General features: G+C 43.4%; 1 protein-coding gene across 3 annotated transcripts in view; it reads left to right on the forward strand.

Annotated features, from left to right (window-relative positions):
* Positions 1-24,892, forward strand: part of dip2a (disco-interacting protein 2 homolog A) — a 75,003-nt gene that overhangs the window by 28,725 nt on the left and 21,386 nt on the right. For 2 of the 3 annotated variants that reach the window (XM_054614841.1, XM_054614839.1), the window contains exons 2-6: positions 14,830-14,901; positions 19,055-19,174; positions 19,266-19,385; positions 22,306-22,575; positions 23,906-24,043. In XM_054614841.1, the coding sequence (XP_054470816.1) occupies positions 14,830-14,901; positions 19,055-19,174; positions 19,266-19,385; positions 22,306-22,575; positions 23,906-24,043 (720 nt within the window). The remainder of the gene's footprint in view (positions 1-14,829; positions 14,902-19,054; positions 19,175-19,265; positions 19,386-22,305; positions 22,576-23,905; positions 24,044-24,892) is intronic. The other variant, XM_054614840.1, reaches the window with a different exon arrangement.

Consider the following 24,892-nt stretch of genomic DNA (forward strand, 5'->3'; position numbering starts at 1 on the left):
AGCACCTCTTCCCTTTCCTGCTCCTTCCCTCCGTTTTACTCTCCCCCCCCCCCTCTCTCTACAAGTGAATCCCAACAGTCCAAAGACATCAAAGGCATTTCTCCTCCTCTCCTAGCAGTCATTTGCCCGGGCGGGTAGGCACGTTTCATGCCAAGGCCAGGTAATCCCTCAGGGGAGGTTCCAGAGCAGCGTGGAAACACACTGCATCTTACCTGGCAAAGGGATTTTAGAAAAAGTGATGGCCCTTATAAGGAATTATGTCATACTTGGTGGAATGTATAGATAAATGTTGGTGAAATGTACACGAGGCATCCTTTGGTTGCATGAGGATGAAGGAAAGATCTGTCTGAGAACTAACAACAAGGCTGTAATCTGCAATGACCAACATTTCTATTTTCTGTTTCTTAGTTTCCATGTTCAAAACTATTCTTAGAGGAGTATCTATTTTCCAGGAAACGCCATAAAGCCACTTGTCAAAGCAGAAAAAATATATGCAAAACAGGCAGCACTGAGAGGCACTGTATGGCATCTATTTTAGTATCAGCTAAAGTTTGTACCGCATAATATCTCCCTTCACTCTGGATTGTATATCAGGCCTAACTGTGGGTCTTTACAATGACAAGCTTTCACTATATCAGATTTCCTACTTCTACCAAGCGGAACAAGGGACAGTTTTGAAGTTAAAATAGCCTGCTTTTACAAATGTGCATTTTTTCAATTCAGATCATTTAAGTCTTAGAACAATAGTCAGTAGTGGTGACCTTCAGTTAATGTCCAGTGTGCTGCACAGATTAGTTTAGCGTGACGGGAGCTGTGCACTTACATTAGCGATGTGAATGCCTTTGAGGGTAGGTCACAGGCTGGCATCTCTCTCTCTCTCTCTCTCTCTCTCTCTCTCTCTCTCTCTCTCTCTCTCTCTCTCTCTCTCTCTCTCTCTCTCTCGTAGGGACAGTAAAGTGCAGACATCTGTCACTCACCACTGCATCCTGCCCTCCCTCTCAAGCCTTCCTTTCCACCCCCACCTCTCTTTGTCTGCAATGGCCCACATCTGCATTCTCAGCACTATGGTTGCGCATAACGAGAGATCGCTCGCTTCAGTTCTGATCTCAAAGGCAGTCCAGCACTCTGAACTGGGATCAGTATCTGCTCCTGTCTGCAAATGTGTATCGTATTAGTGTTGCAGCCGATCGATGCTGGGCTCATACAACCACTATCAAATCAAAAATACATGGAGTATGCTCTAAATATTTAGTCAATGATCTAAGCAACAATTCACAGCTGCAATAACAATCATAGAATATTGGCATATTAACAATACTGTAACATGTATCACCTCTGTTTATTGGTCCGTTTGTAAGGAGTATACTAAATATTATAGTTGACGGATGTAATAAAACCTGAAAAGAACAGAACTCAACCTTTTCATTTTTTTCTTTACTATTTTTCTAATGAACTATTGCTGTAACTTTAATGAAAACACAGATCTTGATACAGATAAAAAAAAACTGTCTCACATTTTCTATTTATTACAATAACAAAAGTCTTGTGCGGCTTTAACAGCGCTATCTGATCTCTGCCTGCAGCAGATCACCCATAGATTAATGGATTATATCTCTTAAAATAATAGTGATTATCATTTCAGCACTGCTAGTGCAGCCCAGCTGTAAATACAGTCATGTTAATATAAACCCATATGGAAAGACGAGGGTTACTACTTGCCTGGACAGGTCAAGATATTTATTGATATTTAGTGTAAGAATACCTCTCTGCTTGTGCTGTTGAGGTAAAGTGATTATACGTTCGGCCTTTGTTGAAGAGATCTGATCACACAGAGCTCAGCCTCATTAAGAGCACACTCTTCAGAAAACACACACACACACACACACACACACACGAGATACAACCACTGATGGATGAGCACAGGCTAAGTGCTGCCACTTCTCATGCATACACTGAAGCCAGGGTTTACCTCCATGCTCTGTCAATCCATATATGACTGTAACGCTCTGTGTGAAAGCTGCTGGTGCTCAGATATAGGTTGACTCACACACTCGTTACAGCGCAGCCTCGGGCCATTATCAAATTAGCGATTTAATAGTCTCAAGTAGCGGTGTAATGGGGTGTTATCCATGAGAGTTTTTACGGCTATACTCCAGTGATTAAAAAAAATATTCTTATTTTACGCAAGACTGGACATACTCAACATTTTTAAAGAACAAGTCAGCCGCTCAGGATGACCAAATTCTGACATTTTACATGTAACTATAGACAAACATACACATAAAGAAACTCCCTTTAAATAGGAGACTGTGTGTGCAGATACTGATAGGAGAAAAGAGGAGATGAGAGAAGATAAAGGAGTATGAGGAGACAAGATCAGATTAGATGAAGGACACGGTGGTCAGAGGAGGGTCGGTGTGGGAGCCTTAAGTCTACACATCGCTCTAGCACCCTCTGTTGGACGGATCGGACAAAAGCCCACCACTATTTTACTGTCGGCGTGCGTGCACTCTGGTGGGGTTGGACGAGATGCTATCATGTAACACGATAAGCCTGTTTGACAGGAGCACTATCCGGTTTTCTAGCTGTGTGGAGTATCAATTTATCACAGCAAAATGAATGTGTCATGTTAGTGTGGGTCTGATTGTAGCTCCGGGGCAGAGGACGCCTTATTTTGTGAATATGTAAATCATGTGTATGTTGAAAAGTGTGTGTTGTTTGTGCCTGCCTCTGTTTGTGTGTGTGTGTGTGTGTGTGTGTGTGTGTGTGTGTGTGTGTGTGTGTGTGTGTGTGTGTGTGTGTGTGTGTGTGTGTGTGTGTGTGTGTGTGTGTGTGTGTGTGTGTGCCTGCCTGCCTACCTGGCTGTGTGTGTGTGTGTGTGTGTGTGTGTGTGTGTAGCAGTTGTGTTGTGGTTGCTGTGTCACTGACTAATGGATTCATTATAACAGGAGCTCTGAACATGTGCTCCAGCTGGACTGCCTCTTCATGCTACCTTTACTGCTAAGTGTGTGTGTGTGTGTGTGTGTGTGTGTGTGTGTGTGTGTGTGTGTGTGTGTGTGTGTGTGTGTGTGTGTGTGTGTATGTGTGTATCATTTTGAGTTGAGGTGGCCATAGATGTAAATATTCAGCTTTTGTACTTTGTGTGTGTGTCTTGAAGTGTTTTAGTGGGTTTATCACCACACTATAACCCATCTAGTAATGTGTGTTTGGTGAAGGGGGTGGATTTTAGATGACACTATTTCTCTCTCTCTCTAACACACACCCCCCCCCCCCCCCCCCACACACACACACACACACACTTTCCTTCATTTCTAAATTAGCCCAAGTTCTAATCCAAATACAAAGTAACATCTAAATAAGGATGTCCAATTTTTCTAAATACAAAAAAAACAACTTACACATCTGCTGTTGTTACTAAACACAAACTTGCTGTTTTTCACTATGTGAACAGCATATCCTGTTCTTCTCCTTCAGTAATAAATATCTAGTCTGAGGGCAACCATATGTTCCAGACAGCCCTGGTCTTGTTAACAAGGGCCGGGGCAGTTTTAAGCTGTGGTGTTAAAATTTAAAAGGCTTAAGCCCAGCCTTGAGAGCGCTATCACTGCTCCACTTAATTGCTCGAACGCAGCCAGAACAGCAGAGTTCAGCCGGTCGCGTGTTGGAGAAAGTGAAAGTGCCACACTACTTAATTATAGATTAGCAATCACATGCATACATGGGCTACAGTGTGTGTGTGTGCACAAGCTCGCATACACACAGACACATCTCCCAAACGGACCACATGACTAAAGTTCTTGAAGGTTGTGGCAGCTATTTTGAATTTCCTCTGAATTTTATTAACATCTAACGTTGTCTCTATTTCTTTCAACTTTCTACTTTGGCATATGATCTGTGTAGGAGGATCACCATTACATTGATAGTGAATGATGTAAAACTAAATAATCAGAGCAAGAGGAGGACAGTTAGGAGGAATAGGGGAAAAGTAACCATGGAAGAGAAAGAACAAGGCAGAAAAAACGTGTTTTCTCAAGATGTTGGTTTGCTGTAAAGTGATGGGAGCTTTACATTTTTTCACTGTGGAAATTCTCGTGTCATGACAGTCATGGTAGGTTTGAGAATGAAATGAAGGGTTTGTAGAAACAAGGTCAATGTTCTGGTTCGATTCATACATGACACCACTTTGTATAGAAACCCATGGTTACTTGTAATGTACTGTATATTTTTGGGGTTTTTGGAACGAGGGGGTTTGTGATGCAGAGATGGAAGGGAAATGGAAAGAGAAGAACAGATGGTGCTCGGTAGGAGGCGAGGCTTGTGGTCATCCTGTCCAGAGCCTGGTGAGATCGGCTTGTTGGACTGTTTGTGTGTGTTAGAACGAGAGAGAATGGCCGTCGACCGGCTAGTTATTGCTACGTGTACGTGAGCAAAAGACCATAAGACACCTCAAACTGTCTGTCTAGATGTAAACCATATCACTGAGTAAAAGCATTGTATCTGCAATAGTGTTGTTGCTGTTTCAAGCCTCTAAAATGTGAGGATTTGCATCTTTCCTTTCTGTGGTATGTCACTTTGTAATACCTTTTGAGATGTGCACTGGTAGTCAGATTAATCAAGCAATTTGAAGTCGCCACCCTGAGCTCTGGGAAATTGTGATGGTCATTTTTTTTTAAACTATTTTCTATCATTTTATAAGCTAAATAATCAAAATCTGTAATAGAGATACTGGATAACAATGCTGTTTGCCAACAGTACTGTCACCATTCATTGTGGTTCTTGGTACATGCATTGCAGACTCCCATGCGTCATGGATGTGTTTGTGCACATTTGCCCTATCTTGTGTGATCACCTGCTTGTTCTGTTGACCTGCTCAGATGCTGTGTTGATTCTCTCTCTCACTGGAGTTCCCTGCTTTGCTCTCCGTAAAGCGCTTCGTATATTTGGAAACATACAATTTCACGTTAGCAGCGACAACAAGAAATAATGGGCCTATGGTATGTTTGTGTGTAGAAATAGGATAAACACAGGCACACACACACACACACACACACACATACGCTTTCATGTAATCAGCACACTGGTCTACTGGGCTCCCCTCCAAGACCGGGTCATGAATCACAGAACAAAAGACTATGGCTTGTTAGACTTGTAGGAGAGCTAGCCCAGGCTGCTTACATATAGATATGGATGCACAAATGCACAGTCGGGGGTGGTAGCCTGCATCTCTCATACCACTGAGTGTATCTGTGTGTGCACCCTGTAATTGGATTGCCACGGTGCCTATGCGTAGATGTTTGGCTGTTTTGTGTGTTCACGCAAAGACACCCGGCTCTCTCCCGCCCCGCTACCCCTCTCTCACTGTAGCACATAGGTGTTTATGTGTGTGTGTGTGTATATATATGCAAGGAGCTTAATGGCTAAGCCTATGTCAGGCTGGTGAAAACATGGTCATTCATATGGAAATAACCAGGCAAAGAAGGAGACAATAAATCTCGACACATCCTCTGAGACCGTACAGAGGAGTGAGCAGATCCCACAGAGCTGAGGGCTTCAGATGGCACACCGTCACCACTCGTATCTCAAACGCAGCGTTTCTATCCGCCTAGGTACATGCTGGAAGCTTCCTCCGCCAAGAAGGTGGTTTCCATATTCAGAAGCATCAGTTCTTAATTAGGGCAGTAGGCTAAAAGAGCAAAAAGGAAGTAATGATGATCTGAGTGGCTTTTGGCCCTTTTCGGGCTCACGCACAAAGCAGTCAGTTTCCTGCTCGGGTTTTTTAACGAGTCTCTTGAGGAATCCAGTCGGAGTGCATGCAGCACATTGAATAGCGTCCGGACAATGGCACAAGATTTCCCATCAGGGTAGGCCATTCTGAGTTTGAAACTCTTTTTTTTTTTTTTTTTTTTTTTGAATTGCGCCGGATTAGTTTGTGGAGTTTCAGAATAGAGCTGTGACGCCCTGAATGGAGGGGCGTTAGTGAGATTGAGTTTGACTTGATTTCTTACTTCTCAAAAACTGCTCACAATGTACATAGTCTGATTTCAGCCTCCTAATCATGTCACATAACAGTGGGGGTGGATCGGTGTGTGTGAAGGCTGCTTTCAGCTCAAGTGAAAACTGCTGAGCACAGCATTTTTTTTGAATGAGGGCAGGTTGGACAGAGCTCCTGTTTGAGACTGAGATATTCATTAGCGGTGAGTTAGGCTCTCGTCTTACTTTTTGTGCTGATCACTGCAGCTCTGCTTACTCAAACTACACCATCAGGGTGAAGGATGTGTCAGCCAAACGACACTAGTACCCATGTTTTCTGCAGCTGAAGCCGTCACCACCAGCAAGCAGATCTGATTTATATGCATTCCATCAACTAACTGGAGCGCCGGGGAGTGCAGTTATGTTGCCACTCGTGAGCCAAACATGTACAAATACAGTAGTTGGTTCATTACAACCTAGCTTAGGGCAGAGTTGTGCTTGTTGACTGTGAACAGATTCTTGTGTTTCATGGAGTCTTTACCCTGAGGGCTCCCACACTGGTCACGCCTGTCACACAGATGTCTTGCTCCACAAATCACACACATACTCTGTAGAGACACACACACTAACACACAGGGGACATGAAAGGACTGAGAGAATGAGAGTGTCTACTCTGAAATACCAATTTTACATCACATTTCTCAACTCTGTCAAGCTGGTTTGAGTAGTTAAAACCGTATTACAAATCAGGTTTATTCTTCCCCGTACTAGCGCTCTTCGCTGTGATTGGTCTGGATGCTTTCATTGAGCCTTATTTACAGAATCACTGTGTGACGTTGGATAAGAGTGTTTCTGCTGCTGTTCATGCAGGTGTCTCACGCATGTTTAAACATCATGAAACTCTGGCTGAGAGCCAGAATAGCAGCACATCGCTCAGTTACCGTTGTAGCTCAGTGTTGAACTGCAGCCAGCTCTCTCTCTCTCTCTCTCTCTCACACACACACACACACACACACACACACACACACACACACACACACACACACACACACACACACACACACACACACACACACACACACACACACACACACAAACACACATATATTTAGAGGATTTGTGAGGATACCAATTGACACAATGCATCCCTGGCCCATCACCCTAACCTTAACCATCATAATTAACCCCAAACCAAAAAGTCTTAACCCTGTAACGGCCATCAGTTTAAATAAATAAAAGTCCATACTTAAAAAATCATCATCATTCTGGGTCTAAAACTCAAATAGGTCCTCACAAAGAAAGACACACAAGACCACACACACACAACTAGGGCGCAATGCTTTCACATTTGACACAATCAGTGAGAATAATGAGTGAGGTTTGCGTGTGTGTGTGTGTGTGTGTGTGTGTGTGTGTGTGTGTGTGTGTGTGTGTGTGTGTGTGTGTGTGTGTGTGTGTGTGTGTGTGTGTGTGTGTGTGTGTGTGTGTGTGCATGCATGCAATGGCCTGACTCCTCATCTGTTTTAGTATCTGCTCTCTTGAGTTGATCTGCTTCCGTCTCTTTGTGAGAGCCGGAACAAGCATCGCACATGTGTGTGTGTGTGTGTGTTCCCTTTGATGTGTGTGCGTACAGTATCAGTGTTTATTTGTGACTGTTAATTACGCCCCCCCACCCCACCCCCTTGTCTGCTCCCCAAATCAGTGCACAGCTGCAGGGCCCCCCTGAGTAAGGCAGCGCTGCATCTAATGTCTTATTATTCACGCTGTCTGTCTGCTCACCAGCCGTACAGAGCCGGGGGGGATGGAGGGGATTTTTGGGGGACCGTGTGTGCATATGAGATGAGGGGGCTATGCATTAACAAAGTGGCTACGGAGGGTTCATCCGGTCGCCTAATTCGTTGGCACTACTTAATTAAAGCGATATGATGATGATATGTGATTGGAGCAGCTGATGGATGGAGACTAAGAGACGCCCATGTGTTTTAGGATCAGGGCAATCTGTGTATGTGTGTGTGTGTGTGTGTCAGCGTGTGTCTGTGTGTCTAGAGAAAGGAAGAGGAAGTCATTACCTTTTAATCATATCCTCCTTTATTCCTTATCCTTTTTTTTTCCTCCTCTCCCTTTTCTCTCCTCATCCCCCTTCTGTCTTCAAAGCCCCCTCCAGTTACCCCCCTCCGTTTCTCCAGCTGGCTCTCAGTGTCAAGCTCCTTGTCATCTTCAATCCACCCCTCTATTCTGCAACACTTACCCTTTTTCCTCTCGTCCCTGACCGTCTTTAACCTTCCAGAAGGATGTGTGTGTGTCGCATAAACGATTCTGGATGTGCATTCATGTTATTCTGTATGACTTGAGCTGTACAAGAGAATAAAACCTTCATATATTTGTTATGTCCTTGAGGTTTGATGACCTCTCTAGGCTTTATTGAAAAGGCACTGTGAACATGCTGTGTTCAGCTGAGAGCTACATTCAGTATGTTACTTTAAAGGAATATTTCAGCCGTAAAACCACAATTTGGTTATCACTTACTCACTGCATTACCTTGAATTCTTGCATTCTTACCGGAAAATCAAAAAACTGAGTTGAAACCAACATATATTTAGTATTTTCTGCTTGAAAAATTACATAACTTATGAATTGATTATCAAACTAGTTGTTAACGTTTCAACTGACTGACTAAAAGTTCAACAAATGTTGTATTGCAGTACTTTTCTATTGGAATAATTTCATTGTGAAGGGGTTTTCCTATTTCCTTTCAGACTATATGTTGTTTAACATCTGAATAGGCTCTTATCAGTTGAGTTTAAGCCAACATAGAGAAGGTGACTGACCCACTAGTCCAAGGTGACGTGTAGTTCAACTCATTCTTTAGAACCAGACGAGATGATCTGTTGTGTGGGCGTCTGCTGGAGTCTTTGTGTATATCCATTAATGTGCGTGCTAGCAAGCAGTTATTCAGCCTAATTATATGCAGCTATTCATTGAAATTGATTGCCATAGGGTAAGTAGGTCTAATTTCTAAAATTATAATATGAATGCACACACATGCACACACATGCACACACATGCACACTTGGGGGATAAGCCTGCTGGGACTGCTGTAGTACTCCATCTCCAACCGTTTGTTAACACAGGGAAGTCCTCATCCCAACACGGCCAATGTTATCTCAGTGTAGCTTCTCCTTCACTCTACAATACAGGATTAGGTTTTCACAAAGCAGTTTTCGTATTGGCTATATTAGAATCAACATGGCGGTTAGGAACAATGTACCGGTATATTGTCATGCAGGTTGCCCAGGTGGTTATTATGTCTGTCATGTCCACTTCTTTATTTTTCAGCTGTGGTCTTTGTCTTGTTGTATAGAAAACATTAACTCTAGTGCTGTGGTTGACTGCACCAGTATGGAGGCTTCTTCTGTACAGTGAAACAAGGTTTCCATGCTCCGCAACTTGACCTGTATAAACGTGTTGTAACAGGCGAACGAAGCCTCTTCTTCAGTTCCTGTACAGTTTGGTTGTGTGTGTGTGTGTGTGTGTGTGTGTGTGTGTGTGTGTGTGTGTGTGTGTGTGTGTGTGTGTGTGTGTGTGTGCGTGTGCGTGTGTGCGTGTGTGTGTGTGTGAGATTGGTATGTGGGAGGGTGGGGGGCAGGGGTCTGCTTTGACACCCTAATCCTGCAGCCTAGTTTGGCTTTTGTGTGGAGACCTTAGCTGGGAGGAGAGAGGGGATGGAAAGAGTGAGAGCGAGAGAGGCAGCGGGAGAAGGAGGGGGTGTCGGGGGCAGTCGATTTAAAGAGGGGGAGTTGGGAGCGTGGGGTTTTTGAGAGAGGGCGAGAGAGGGAGGGGAGTGATGGGAAGGCAGATCGAGAGAGATGGGGTTCGCTCATTCTCCTGCTCTCTCTCTATGAAAGGAAACAAAGGATGCTGAAGGGCCTGACTTTATGTCAGCGGGACTTTATAGAGTTCCTCTGTTAGCCTGTTAGCTGGTTAGCATTCGTGGACCTGCCTGCCTGTATTCAGCTGCTGGCCTCTTCGTCCCCCCCCCCCCCTCCCCCCATCCATCCGTGCATCTCCCTCTCTCCCTCTCTCTCTCTCTGCTGAAGACGTCTCATCGCTGCTCTGCGTGCTTCCCTGGCTTCTGCATGTGAGTTATTCTGCCTCAGTTTTGTGTGTGTGTGTGTGTGTTAAAAAAAATTTTTTATGGTGTCTGATGTGGTCGTTGCACACTGTACTTTTTTTTCCTGCAGCTTGGTTAGTGTTTTGTGTCAAGTAGACAGACAAGCAAGCTAGACATGTGGGTTGAATCCGTGGTGGGGATCTGCTTCCTCTCTTTTGCCCCTCGTTCATATCTCTGCTCCTTTTACTCAGCGTTAACTGGTACATTTTCTGCATCTGTCAGAGATAAGTGAGGAAGAAGTTGCGAGTAGACCATTACCGTTATAACAGTTGACCACACACACCTGAAATAGGTCACGTCTGGTGCTCAAATAAACTGTCCGCAGCAAATATGCACTGGCATAGACAACATTTCTGCGCCTGTCTGGGGTAAAGCCCAATCCAAATGAGTAAAACTAACATTTGTATGCCGGAGAGCTAATGCTAAATGACAGCTGGCAACATCTGCTTTTGTTGGAGGCAGCACAAAAGCCCAGAGAGAGAATGCTGCCCTGCCTTAATATTTAGCTGTGGTTTTTTTTTTTTTTGTGGCTGAAGGGCAGACGGCTTGGTTTCTGGCTTGGCAGCAGTGTTGGCACAATGTGGGTCAGCCTGGTGTAGGAACTGACATTAAGGGTGGGTGGGGCCACCTTCTCTGGTGTCTGTCATGAAGGTGGAGCAGCTGACAGCGTGGCAAAGACAGGAGGGGTTTTTTGTTTTAGTTCAGGGTAAAGCAGAATTATGGATTATAGATTAGCAGTGGCCTTTATGGACATATTTTGTCTTTTTTGTCATAGTTTCTGTTACTTGTGTGCATGTGCGTTTGTGTGCGTCTGCCTGATACCCCAGCAGACATTTGAGAGCGAGAGTCAACATCCCTGTGTGGCTCTTTACATCTAAAAGAAGAGAGGAGACGTGTGCTATTGTGTTAATGTCTGAATCTTGTCCTGTTACGGATTCATTTTTCACTAGCCTTGTTAAGAAAAGCCTTGCACCATCTTAACTAAAGCCAATTTCACCATCTTCATTCAGAGCGTCATTATCCGTCCTTAATGTGTTTGTAGAGGAATGTGCCGTGTTTTCAGTATTTCCCTCCCAATTGAAAGGCTCGGTCCGGGCAGATGCAAGGTAATTCTCCTAATGGGCCTCAGCTCCACTCGATAGCCATCAGTCAATTATGCTCAATAGCCATCAGTCGATTATGCTCAATAGCCATCAGTCAATTATAGTCAGTGGCAGTGGGCTCTCTTGCTGTCACTGTTATCAGAGTGTCACGAGATTGACCGTCGCTTTTTCTAGATTGGATTCAGTGCCGGGGTGAGAGGAATATTTACGCTAACAACATTGGATGATGTGTCAGATAAAAAGGCCACTGGTCTCTGGAAAATATGATCTTGCCACTTCAGATGGATGGAGGTTAATATCCCCAGACTATACCCCCTAAAAATGCCGCCCCCCCCTCCAGCAAAAACTGCTGCAGGTAATTAAAAAGAGAGGATAGAAGATGACTAGAATGCTTAGTGTGAAGAAGGTGAGGAGGTTAGAGTGGAGGGATCAAGGCCATAAAGGAGGTCGGTTTAGATGAAGGTAGATGCAGGTTGAGGAAATAAAAAACAGTCTTCCAGCTGAGCCCACGGTGATGCTCTTTTAACAAATCACGACATGAGAAATGCCTCCTCTCTCTCACCCCTCCCTCTCGGGCTTGGGTTCACCTCCCTCTTTGACACATTTGTTCACAGTTTTTATTTACTCCATCCCACCACTCCCCCCCCCCCCCAGGTGCTTGTTTGGAGATACACCCTTTTCCTTTTTCTTTACAGCTCAATTACATGGTAAAGCCTGTAGTCAGCACAGAAAGGTCAAGGGGGTCAAAAAAAGTGTTTCCCACTCTGCTGTAAATTCACTGTAAGCCACATCATGGCCCTTGTGACTGTGCAATTTGGTGTATGTGCTACGCTTCCCACCATTCATCATCGTTCTCTCTCATTTCCCTCTCCCCCCTCAGTTATTCCCCAGGCGGCAGGGCCACATATTGACCTTTGAATCCTCCCGTTTTTCCCTCCCGACGGAGGCACTCAAAGCTCAAGCAGGGAAAGGAAATGGAGCATCTGTCTGTGAATTTGTAAACATGCACACACAAATATAAGGGCAAGCATATGCACACACACACTTGTTCATACACACTCGCACGGTAAACTTTTTCTGTTTTTTCCATTTCAAGACTCTGGGTAAGGTTCATTGTTTACCGTTGCATGCTGGAGTCCATTCCTCCATATTTAATGACAAAGCTGTTTGTTCCCAGATGAAAAGATTAGCTTCACTGAGACATAACTTGATGGATCAGTGTGTACTAGGGGCCGCTCGGTCACCGGGGCCGCTAGCCAGAATTTGGAGCCGCCGCAGAGAATAGCCCTCCATTGTGTGGCTGTCAGGCCGGTTGGCTGCTGTGGTGCGCACACTCAGACGTGCTGGCATGCACACAAACATATACTGATGCACACGCATACAAACAGAGACACTTATCACCAGAAAGAGTCCGTGTCAGGTCAGACGGCCCCGGCCTGTGAACAGCGCTGTATTGTTGCCAGCCTCCAGCTCTCCTGGACATTTAACAGTGCGGGCATTCAGCTGTTATACTGGTGACTCAGGACCAGTGCGGCGACCAGTGTGACCAACAACACCTGCGTTTACACTACCACACTGTTGTTGTTCAAGAGGCTTGAGGAGCAAAGATAAATCAAGAATATTTTGTGTAGGAAATGTTTCAAATAATACATTATCATTAATTTAGTTACAAGCATAACTAAATAAAGATTTATCAATATGAAGGGCTATAAGTTGAAAGGAGAAAGGTGAAAAAAAAAACAGTCACTGTTTACCTTTTATGAATTGATATAAGTAAAACACATCAATAAGAAGCAAGTCAAATCAATATTCCCCATGGTGAGATAAAAAATGGGATCAAATGGGGAGCGGTTTTAATCAATTTGTTCTGTTCAGATAGGCCTATTGAACTTATTGCTTTTCCACTTGACCTCCACCCGAATGACCCCCACTGGGTGCAGAGAGATCCCCCATTCAGTGGACTCCATTGGTAACAACCAGTGGAAAATCCCACCACTTAGTCTTGTGTTGACTTCTGTGAGCAGCTCTAGCTTCCTGCCAAAACAATGCATATGTCACGTCAAGTGTCTGTTGACTCTGACAGTCCCTCCAGCCCGGCTGTTTGACTGACATATTTTCCACGAGACCCTTCCTTCCTTTTTTTTTTTTTTTTTTTTTTTTTCGTTGGGGCTTGTTTGAGAGGTTTTATATATTTGTACATTCTCATGGTTTGTGTGTTAGAGGTGCTGTCAGTCATCCCTCTCTCAGTGAATCAATAATTATTTTGTCTGCAAAAGACTGAGCCTCCATCCCTTCAGCCTCATCCCACTCTGTCCAATAAGCAGAAACACAGTGACATCTCACATCCCAGAATCAACCACAAGCAGCCAGAAGACTCAAGTCAGTGACATAAGTCTCTGTATTTTGAACAAGTGGACATTGTTTTGGGAATTTTGGTGACACTGTCATTTAGCGTCATTTAGTTCAGTAGCTATTATAGGATTTCATGTCAAAAATCCTATAAAAATATATTGTATTTCACTGATTTACAACTTCTTGGAAAAAAAGGCAATTAAATGCCACTAGATATTCTGAAAAGTTGATGAAGCAATCCTCTCTGTGATTCTGATACTTCAATTTATCGGTTCTGCCGCTACGGTTACCGATAAGATTTCTTTCTTGTCAGATTGTTATAGTATTGTGTCCATTGTTCGGGTCGTGTTTTTATGTCTAAATGCAAACCATGCTCTCCTTTCTCATCACCATTTTAACAACAGACACAAGGTTATCTTCGCTGGATCTCTTCTACAGCTCGCCAAGTCTAGAGACAATTAGCACAGTTAAGTTATATACCCAGAGCCATTATATAACTTTGCCTTGTACCTTTACCCAATGCCATTATATCACTTTTCCTTGTACCTTTACCCAATCTCTCTGCCTCTATATAGCCCTCATTTTTCTCTTTCTAGTTAAATTCTAGGCCTGACAAACATCTCTTTCAAATAGGGCTATTAAAAATAACATGCAGCTATATCTTATTTAACAGACTTAACAGCCTTAATTATGTGTGGGAAGACAAGTGAGGGGGATCCAGTTCATGCTGACATCAGCAGTATTTTTTTTTTTACTTCTGGTAAAAACACTGCGAGGGAAAAAAGTTACCCCAGCGCACCAGACAAATGATCTTTTAAATGCCTCTTGCCTCATCGATGATATCATTCAAGTATTCGGTCGGAAATTTTTCACTCTACAACATCTGTCAGCTTAAACATCTTACATTTGCAATGTCACTTCCTGTGTATGTGTGTGTGAGAGAGAGAGAGAGAGAGAGAGAGAGAGAGAGAGACATCCAGTGGGTGAGAGCTGGTAATCTCCTACCACAACCCTCCTCTGGTGCCCCGCGGTGCCAGTGCAACCAGCCTGGCAGTGTGATCCATAGACATTTGTGCGCGTGCTTGCACACACACACACACACACACACACACACACACACACACACACACCACCAGGGCACGGCTGAGCTAATGACTCATCTCTCTGCCCCCCCCTTCTTCTCCTCTCTCTGTCTGTCTGTTCCTCTATATTACTCTGTCTCTATCTGTACAGGGGACATCACTCAGAAGGGCTATGAGAAGAAAAGAGGCAAGCTGTTGGCCCCGTACATCCCACAGATACAAGGTAAGACAGGCCTGCACGGAGTTTACTGTCCAGAACAGGTTTTATATTTTTCCCCTATCTGCCTGATAGCATAGCAGTTAGCATTGTGTCCTTGCAAGAGCAAACAGAATAGGGGAAAAATAATCTTCTTATTGTAATACTCGTGATTATTTGTGTATCTTCATTTAAAAACAGTATATTTAAAAAAAAAATCAAGAGACAAGTAAAAGAAAGAGAAATCAAAAATAAAATCCCAAAACTTAAACAATCTGCATACAACAAATCCAAAACTAGTTTAGAAGTAGACCTTTTTTTTATTGATTGAATTGAGTATTTTTAATATAAGTGATACCAGTCTGACGATCACATGGTCATAAAGTTGCCATGAAGGATACTATGGATGCTTTTGACACCGCTTTGTCTGGTTAGATTTGGTTAGATTTGATACGTCTGCCGCTGTGCCCTTTATTCTTCAGGTCTTGACTTTAACTGTGGTTCTGTTATCCTTTGGTCTGTTATTATTGCATATTAGTGCCTGCCATCCTGTCTTAGGCTGTAGGCGTTTGAGAAGAATTAACTTTGAAAAAAAAGGGAGGCTTGAGATGTATGTCACAACTTGTTATCTTGTAGTCTTTTGACTGGGTGTACATGCATTTATATATCAATTCAGTGTATTTTTAGCCCCAGTTGAGTCAATCAGTCAGTCAGTCAGTCATTCAGCCCAAATCCCAGAGAGTAGTTGCTGTCTGTATGCTTCATGCTTCCCTGTCTTTATCCTGGGTCCATGGCAGTCTTTGGTTTGGCCTGCTATCAGACCGGCAAGCCTCAGTGGAAACCAGAGTCTGTTGTGGGCCGCTCACTCAAGGCTTTCCACTGGAGTTAGCAGGCCTGTTATTCAGCTTGGTCGGATCATCTCCTTCAATCTATGTCTTTCTCTTGCTCTCTCTCCCTTTCTTGTTATCGTGGATTCATACGTTTTTGTTCTGTCCTTCATTTTTAGGGCCCACTATGTCTGAATCCTAACACTTTCAAAAGGGAAGTGATAGATATTGGCCTGAAATAGATGGGCTTTGGTATGGGTGACTTTCTCCAAGCAGGATGAATGGACGAGTTGGGAATTAATGACACATCCATCCAGCACGGTGAATCAGTGGGTTAGGGTTTAACAGCTGCAGGGTTGAAATAGGAGACCAATAGACTGAACGTTTCTGAGCTCCATGCAAAATTTCCCAAGCCGTTTTTACTGCCTTATATTTCACCGTAGTCAGAGGACTGTACATGTGCCAAGTCGGATAAAGTAGGGTACAAAGCCAGATTGTTTAGATCTATGACAGAGTAGATTGATTTCCTTTGTTTTTTGTTTGAGCGTTTTGGAGCTGCACTGTGAGCTTTGAGAGGAAATAATTGCTTTAGGTGTTGACCATACTGGGAAGTCAAACAATTAGGAATAGTTCTGAATGTACGTTCATTAGCGTCAAATTGAGCTCTGTGGGGGAATTTTTGTCCATCCTCATTGAGAATACAGGTATGTGTTGTTTTATCTTATCTCACTCAACATGAATTTGCCATCCATTCATTTATATTAAGCACATGTCATGTCAGTCATTCATTAATGTCTCTGTTTTTCTAAGATACAGTTGTGTAATCGAGGAAAATCATTAGCCATGCGTATGTCACACCGCACTTGTGTCATCAGTGAAGTGAAGGCATCAGACGGGTTCTAAAAATTGATCAGGGAGCGCCGTGGACCAATAACAACATCTGCTGTGACGGTGCACGCCTCTGATTGGCTCTGTGCGGTGTGTCTCAGAAGTGTGTGTTCTTCCCAGCAACCGGGTTCTGGTGTCCTGGCTTGTTTTTATAGGCCTGTTTCCTCCAGGTGCCAGGGAGAGGGCTGATGTGTGACTGGGCTGTCAGAGCGATATAAGGGACCAGCATAATATATTGATGTGTCTATCCATGCCCAGGGGGGATGCTGCATGTGTGTGTGTGTGTGTGTGTGTGTGTGTGTGTGTGTGTGTGTGTGTGTGTGTGTGTGTGTGTGTGTGTGTGTGTGTGTGTGTGTGTGTGTGTGTGTGTATGCGTGTGTGTCAGACTCCATGCATTATGGGTCCTAAAATGACCTGAAGCGTGTCTAATATTTTAAAGTGTTATTGAATAGATTTAGTCAAAGCGTGTGTGAATGTTGCTCAGCATTTCCGTGTGTGTGCTGCTGCTGCCTGAGAGTTGCTGACAGTGTGGAGCTCGCTTATCCCCACTAAGCTGCTGCTGAAAAGCCAGGCTAGGCTGATGGCTGTCTGGCTGGCCGGGTGTCTGACTGGCCAGCCAGCTAGGTGTTGGATCTAGCTGGCTGAATATGGCATTGGGAGGACTCTGTCCTCAAAGGGCTGTTTTCTAATGCTACACGTGTAACGACAGCCATAAATACACAACTTTCAATCACTAGCCAATGATAGAACGCGGCTTTGACTACCTAAATGTTTGGCAGAAGTGTATGAATATAGATGGACTGTTAATGTCGAGTCCCTCATGTTGTGTCATCGGGTTGAATGTGTTTTTAATTTTATTCTTTTTTTCTATAAATTACTCATCTTTGTAGCGATTCAAAACACTCCTCTGGGGAAGGAAGCCTCCAAAAGTGGTAGGATTCAAATTAAATTGGTGGAATCAATTTGTGGTATTTGTACCTGGCTGGCTTGGTTATGCTTTGCAATGACCTTAGTTAGCTGTGTTTGCATATGAGGATTTGCAGGGGTTAATGTCTCTGTACTGCATATTTTAGCATCAGGTAGCAGGCTTCATTCAATGTGATAAAAGACAAGCTGTGTTTCCTGTTTAACATCTCTGTAGCACAAACCTGACCATATGAGGTTTTAAGTTAGTGTTTGTTACCTCCACAAGGGTTCTAGTACCTTATTCATACAAAAATGTAATGTATCTAGTTATTTGTTGTGCTGCTGTTTTGATCTATCTGTAAGTATAAAACATACAGTGTTTAGTTATCAGAAAGTAAACTGAAAGTACAGGTGGGAAGCAGCAGGAGGATGTGGAAACATGGCACTAGATGGTTTGCTAATTGAGACAGAGCAAGGGAACTACAGGAGCATCTCTTAAAAAACAACTCTGTCCCACTGTCAGGAAAACATACCGTATAAAGCTGTCAGAGGTATTTCTGAGTTATAGTACAGATGCTGTTACTTTGATGGTTGTTCCTAAACTCTGCCCAAAATAACTGCTAAGGCCTTTCAGTACTCAACACGGAAACACAAGCAAGTTGTGGGAGATTCCTTAAGTTTGTGTGTTCCTATGATATATTTCACTACATATTTATGTAGGGAAATTCGATATTTAATATGCAGAACATAATATATCACTATAGGGGTAAGATGAAGATTTTCTGACGATAATTAATGGGTTCGCAAGTTTATCTGGATCAAACTTGTGATGTACAGTAAAATGAGATTCATCTCATTTAGTCATATTTGACATCCCCTGATGTATTTGAAGTAAGTATACTTGCATACATCAAACACATCAGTATGAGAAGCATGAGAAGAAGAAGTGAAGCCAAAGCCTGGGAGAAGACTACAAATAGAGCTCGAACCACAACCTTCCTTCAGGCGCTAGTCTTGGGTTTCCCCTCTGATGTTAACCACTAGTAACTTAATGAGGCTCAAATGAGAATTGCATAATCAAAAGGATGAGTCACTGCCTGTGTAACGCAGAGCACAGAGAGGTTGACGAGTTTGAGTGTTTGATAATTTTAGAACGCTGTAGTTAGAAGACGTCGTCTGTTTGACATTCATGGTGCTTAATCACCTCATGTCTGTGACGTCTGTGTCATTTGCATTTGCCTGCCTTGGAAAGCTGGAAGGCAGCTGGAAAGCTGCGAGAGAGACTGGATTCATTTAAGTTAAGACTTTCTCAACTCCAAGCCACTGTATTAGAAGAAAGCGGCCTACGTAGGGATTACCATTAAGCTTGTGCATACTTGATCTAGTCGAGCAATATTCAGAAGTGTTGCTCTGTTTCCAAGGCACATTCTGCAAAGAGTGTATATGCTCATATTTCTGATAGTTATATTTCTGCTTTATGAGCATTAGAGGATGTATACATTTTGTTCATCTGTATTCACAAACTGTTCCCTCCCTGCTTTGGTCTTGTCTCTCTACAGGTGTAGATCCTTCTCTGCAAATTGACAACAGGATCCAGACCTCCTCCCAAGCTGTTCTCCCAGGTTCTAAACACAACAAGTCCCGGGCTGCCAACACCCGGGATGAACGCTTCAGATCGGGTAATCATGTCTCCATACTGCCTGAGAGTTTTTAAATGCCTGATGCTCTTCTTTAGTGCTGTAGCTTAACTGTGTTGATGTGTTCTCTTAGATCTGCACACAGAAGCCGTCCAAGCAGCTTTGGCAAAGTACAAGGAAAGGAAGATGCCAATGCCCTCCAAGAGGCGATCCGTGTTAGTCCAGTCTTCTGTTGAGGCATGCACCCCGCCAGGTAAGACCTCTGTTCCTGTAACACTGTCCACCAAGGGCAAGGTTTATCCTGTAAACACACAGCCTGGTTTTATGCTTACACTAGGTTGTTTCCAGGAGCATTGGAGTGCAGGATGCTGACACTCGGTTGTGTCCAGTGGTGGAAGAGGATGTTGTCAAACTTTTTTTCTACTGGAAAGAAATATGCAATTTGATGAATGTGTCCATTCTGTGTGACTCAAAAGGGCTCAGTTCTCGCTGTTGTATTCCCAGGCAGACTTCCCACATGAGTTGCATAATGGATGCATAATCAGATTTTTAACATAATCTCAAAATGTCGACCTTTCGCCTGCTTATATAACAGTTTTATGTGAGTTTGTGTGGTCCAGTGTAATTTTACTACATTCTGCAGCTTTTTGATTTGTAATCTTCAAGGCCGAAAAACTATTTTTGTATTGTTAGTTTTGCACAATTGTTTCCAAAAAAAGAATTGTATCAATCTTCAAATCAGTCTGTGAGATATTTGTGCAAGATCTGATGACATCCAACTTTCCAGTCCCTTATCACTGCAGTGGTTTTATCATGGTGTATAAGAGTTAATTGGTGGGGGGCCTTAGAGCCTCATGTCTTGGGTAAAGAGAGAGGACACAGCGGTGGAGCAACTAAACGGATTAAGTGCTCAGACATTGGGGTTTGAACAGTAGAAGGAGGAGTCTCTTCATGGACACTCAGTGATCTACTGAGATAAAGTTCATAGGTATGACTAACAGGTCGACATAATCATATACTGTACATACAATATCATTTGGGGCTCTGCTATGTTTTCAAGGCTAATGGCAGCTGCAGGTGTTGGTGTGCACACACTGGCATGGTTGTGTTGCTTACTTTAACTTTTGATCTGCGATTTGAATTTAAATGGTTTCATTCGACCGCTTTAACAAAATTTCGTCAGGAAGTAATAAGGTGGTGGATTTAATGGATTTTTTGGCCACTAATGATGCTGTTGAGTTATATTTAAATGAGCAAGTCCCCTATTGTTGGTATCTGTATTTAACACTCATTGGTTAACCTTTTCCTTTTCCATCTCCTGTCTTACTAATCACAGTGGCTGGAAGTTAGAAGCCTTATTCCAACAACACACAGTAAATGTAGCCAGTGTACCGACCAACAGTTACAATAACACACACATCAATGCCTGTGATTAATGTAAGTATATCAGTGTAGTGTCACTTTCAGGCACAAACCACTATGAATATGCTTCACTACCTTAACTGCCAAGCTCAAGCTTTAATAACATACCTGTCTTTGTTTGCTTGAACATAAAATTTCATCCGTGCACAAGCATAACTAAGATCTGTTTCTGCTTAGGTTTTCTCTCCTCTCCCTCTGTGTTACTCTGTCAAGGTTACTGAGATTGGGAGAGAGATTGGACAGAGGCAGAGGAATAACAAACAGACACATAAATGCAAGTTAACCCCCCACCCCCGAGTCCGCTGGTTGTAGAGACCTTAAATTCTAGCTTGTTATGATCAAACCTCCTCCAGCCTTCCTTTGGCAGCCTCTGCAAGGCCACTGGAAAGCATTTCAGTCATTTTGAAAGTTTCTCAGCTGATGGACTTTACTTGTAACTGTATACTGTGAGGGATTAGGAGGTAGATTAATTGCAAAAAGGCTCATTACTTTAGAGAACATCCTCAGGCATGTGCTAATCACACACACAGGCTTAATCTCTGTTTTTCTTAATGTCTCTCTCTCATCCTCTCATAGCCCCTTTTTTCAGACTCAAACCTAGTTCTGGTTCTTGGCTGGTGCTGGTGCCAGTTCACAGTTGGTTCAATAAGTGAATCGTCTAAGAACTGGCTTGCTTTTCCACAGACTAGAGTGCCAAGTCATTACATCACTGTCTAGGCCAACTTTAAGCAGAAAGACAATGACGGACTGCATCATCACTTTACAAGTGTTGCTTCTGGCTTTGCGAGCCTACACCGACATTCAAAGGAGACAGTTTGTCAGTTCCATGGACTACTGGACCAGGGTTGCTGCTACATCCTTAATCATGAATAATGTGGGGCTTCTCTGCAGAATGCAAATCTTAATTTGGCCTGCTATTGTGTAGCTTCAATGGTTCTGTTGAAAGTACAGTCGTTTCAGGGAGCTTGGCAGATGAAATGGAATGTGTTCATTTTGAATGACCATGACTTTGCTTTGAAGTTGTTCCTGTTCGAGCTATTTTTGCGGTGACCAACTGCTCACGGCTGTCTCAAGGGACAGACGGTAAAATCATCAGTGACTGTGTTTGAGTCCAAGCAAAAACTTAAGCATACACTGCACTTCCAAAGTCTTATACCAACATTAGAAAAGGATATTTGGTCAGGCTATTTTAGGTTGCGTACGTATTATATGCAAGTAGAGTATGTGTTTTTTTCAAATCAACTTCAAGCAAGAATACCAGTATTGGGTATGTCAGAAAGTTCTTATAACCGCCATGTTATAGCGACTGTATACTTACTTTAACTTTGTATAGTTTGCACCATAGATATTTCTCTTAAAAAGCTGCCTTTAATGGTTGTATTCCTTTGTTTTTATTGATATTCCTTTTTCATTCTGTCGTCGTCTACTAATATGAAACACTCTGGTCTGTTTATTGTCAGAGTCTATGTCATTTTATCATTCAAATATAGTACACCTATTGTTGCGGTGAGATGTCTTTATGACGATATGTTGTTGGTATGGCTACTTTTATAGTTAATATAATACAAGCATCCCTAAACTCAACAACTTCCATCTCCATTGAAACCATCTGACCATCCCACTTGCTTATATGTACACTCTTGTGTATGTATAAGTAAAATAATGTATCATCAGCATATCATCTAAATCCTGCAGCCCCATGTCTTAGTCCAGTGTTGTGACGTTGCCCTGTCTTGACCTGTCAAACACAGACACCTCCTCAGCGTCGGAAGACGAGGGCTCACTCCGCCGGCAGGGACGTCTTGCCACCTCGACGCCCTACCAGGGCCACGGCCACCCAGCCGTTGAGCACTGGTTTAACCGTGTCATCCAGGGCTCGTCCACCTCATCCTCCGCGTCATCCACCTCATCCCACCCGGGAGGGAGATCCGTCAACACCACCAACACCACTTCCCACGCAGCCCTCAACGCCAACGCCGCAGCTACCGCACTGGCTGACCTTATGGCACACACCCAGCTAGGTCAGTGACACACACGCAGTCCAACACGCCATCAACTGGCGGCTGGTCAATCTGTATGGTCTTGTCCCCTTTACACTGATGCAGCGCTCTCATTTTTGTAGTCCAGAGGTGGTTGTGAGCTGAAGTAGGAAAGTATTGTATAACTAGATTGAGATAACGTTTTCATGCCAAGGCAGAAACCAGTATTCAGTGTTTGAAATTTTATTTTTTCCGTATGGTATTCTCTCTGTTCAGGTGTGTTGGTGGAAGAATTCTGATTAAAGTTTCCGTGCCTTCACGGTAAAATGACATTCACATAGTCCTTTAACAAGCCTGCAGAAACCCCTGCTTACCTGTATGGTTTCCATCTTCAATTTAATACAGGAATCACAGAGTTTGCAGACAGAATCTTTTTTACTTTTTCCCATTGTCTTACTTTTTCTGATAACAGCAGAAGTTTGGTGCGTTCTGTTATTGCCAGACATACACATGACCCGCAGAGATGGTTTGCGGAGCACACAGAGTGGCAGAGACAAACCACAGCGTATAAATCCGGCATAAGGCTGGGCTCGTGTGAAAGCTGCCTATCGCACAACAAAGTCAGTGTGAACAGCAACCGAACCAGAACTACAATGCAATGTTTCATATTTTTTTTCCCTTGGTCTTGATCAAATGAACCTTACTACAGGTGTGAAAACACGCTTATTTTACATCTCTCTAATTAGTCATCTCAATGTCAGTCATGTGAAAGGGCTCACAGCCATTTCTCGTGTGTCACAGCCGCAATGCGAGTCCCAAACTAGTTTTTGCGATTCGGTGAATTCATCCTTATTCGTCTCTGATGCGGCAGTAAATTGTGAGAAGGTGTCTTGATTGTGGATGTGTGTGTGTTCATGTGTGGCAGAACGACATCCTGTTAGGATGGAGCCATCAGATTTCTGTCCAGCCTGTCTCCCTTCAAGGTTGCTGTCATAAATATCGCAGCAGTGACTGGGGCTGAATGAAGCTGTAAATAAATCTCCCATATTATCCTGTTCCTCGACCCCTCAAACTATGATCCTGTCTGTCATTCACTTCAGCAGTAGACAATGACTGGAAGGCCATCACACTTTTTATCACAGCCGGAAGTAAAAATGGAGGTAAAACATATAAAAACTGTGATAAACAAAACTCTTCTGCATTTAAGACTCTCCACCTGCAGATGACCATGGTTTTAAGCCTCTCAATCAAATTCGTTACCTGTCAAATCAGTTTGTTTGCAAGCTCATGAACTAGATTTTCATTTAGTAACCATAGCCGATAACAGACCTGGCGTTTGACCTTTTGACCCCCGACGCCCCACTCACCACAGATAACCACTCAGCGCCCCCCGATGTGACGGGGCTGTCGGAGCGTACCTCGCTTCATGCGCAGCATCCCCAGGTGGCCTCAGTGCGAGGCGTTTCCCGGGGCTACATCCACCACACCAGCGTCATGGAGACTGCAGATGGTGAGTTTCTTACTCTCACGCACACACACACACAAACACACGCACAAACCCGGTCACCTCCCTATCTCCCCTGCTGTCTTTCCCTCTGTCTTCTGCTTAGCAAGTCTGCCTCTCAGACTGGCACAAGCTGCTGACTGACCCCCTTATGTTGCCATGGTTACACTGCAACACTAATAAAAACACATGATTGATAATGATTTGTACAGGAACATTGATTCATGTGATTCAGTTCTTGTCATCTTATTAGAGATTGAGTGCATAAAATTAACATCACCGAACATCATCCATTATTCAAGCAGCACCATCTAATAGACGCCCCAATATTGCCAGCAGTGTCCAGATGGGATATCGGATATATGGGCAATTTGATGCAGTGAGATGGATAACCAGTGAAATCAAACCAAGAGGATGTGTCATTACAATGTTTAAAATATACAACTGAACTAGCCATTCACTGGTAATAGGTGAACTTGTGTAATGCGTTTAGATGTTTTTACAGTGTAAGCACCAGGTTTATGTCTTCAGAGAGTTACCACAGATGACAATATTGTCGAGCAGTCGTTAAAAGCAGTGCCAATGTAACTACCAATCATCCCCACTCATACAACATCAGAGCTGAATGCAGCTTTGAATTAATGTCTGATGTATCATCTAGCTGCAAGAAAACTGGAACAGTGCTTCAGCAGATCTATAAGCTTCCTGCCCATCCATTCTCTGCCATTAAGAATGTGTGCGTTGTCTGGGTTTTCACTGCTAATAAATGTATAACCAGCCCAGCTGGCACATAAAGGGGAAGGTAGTTTTAAAAAGATGTCAACAGTTACATTTATATCCCTTCTGTTTGGTGTT

This window comes from Anoplopoma fimbria, chromosome 16 (assembly GCF_027596085.1).
Source record: "Anoplopoma fimbria isolate UVic2021 breed Golden Eagle Sablefish chromosome 16, Afim_UVic_2022, whole genome shotgun sequence".
Classification (NCBI taxonomy): domain Eukaryota; kingdom Metazoa; phylum Chordata; class Actinopteri; order Perciformes; family Anoplopomatidae; genus Anoplopoma; species Anoplopoma fimbria.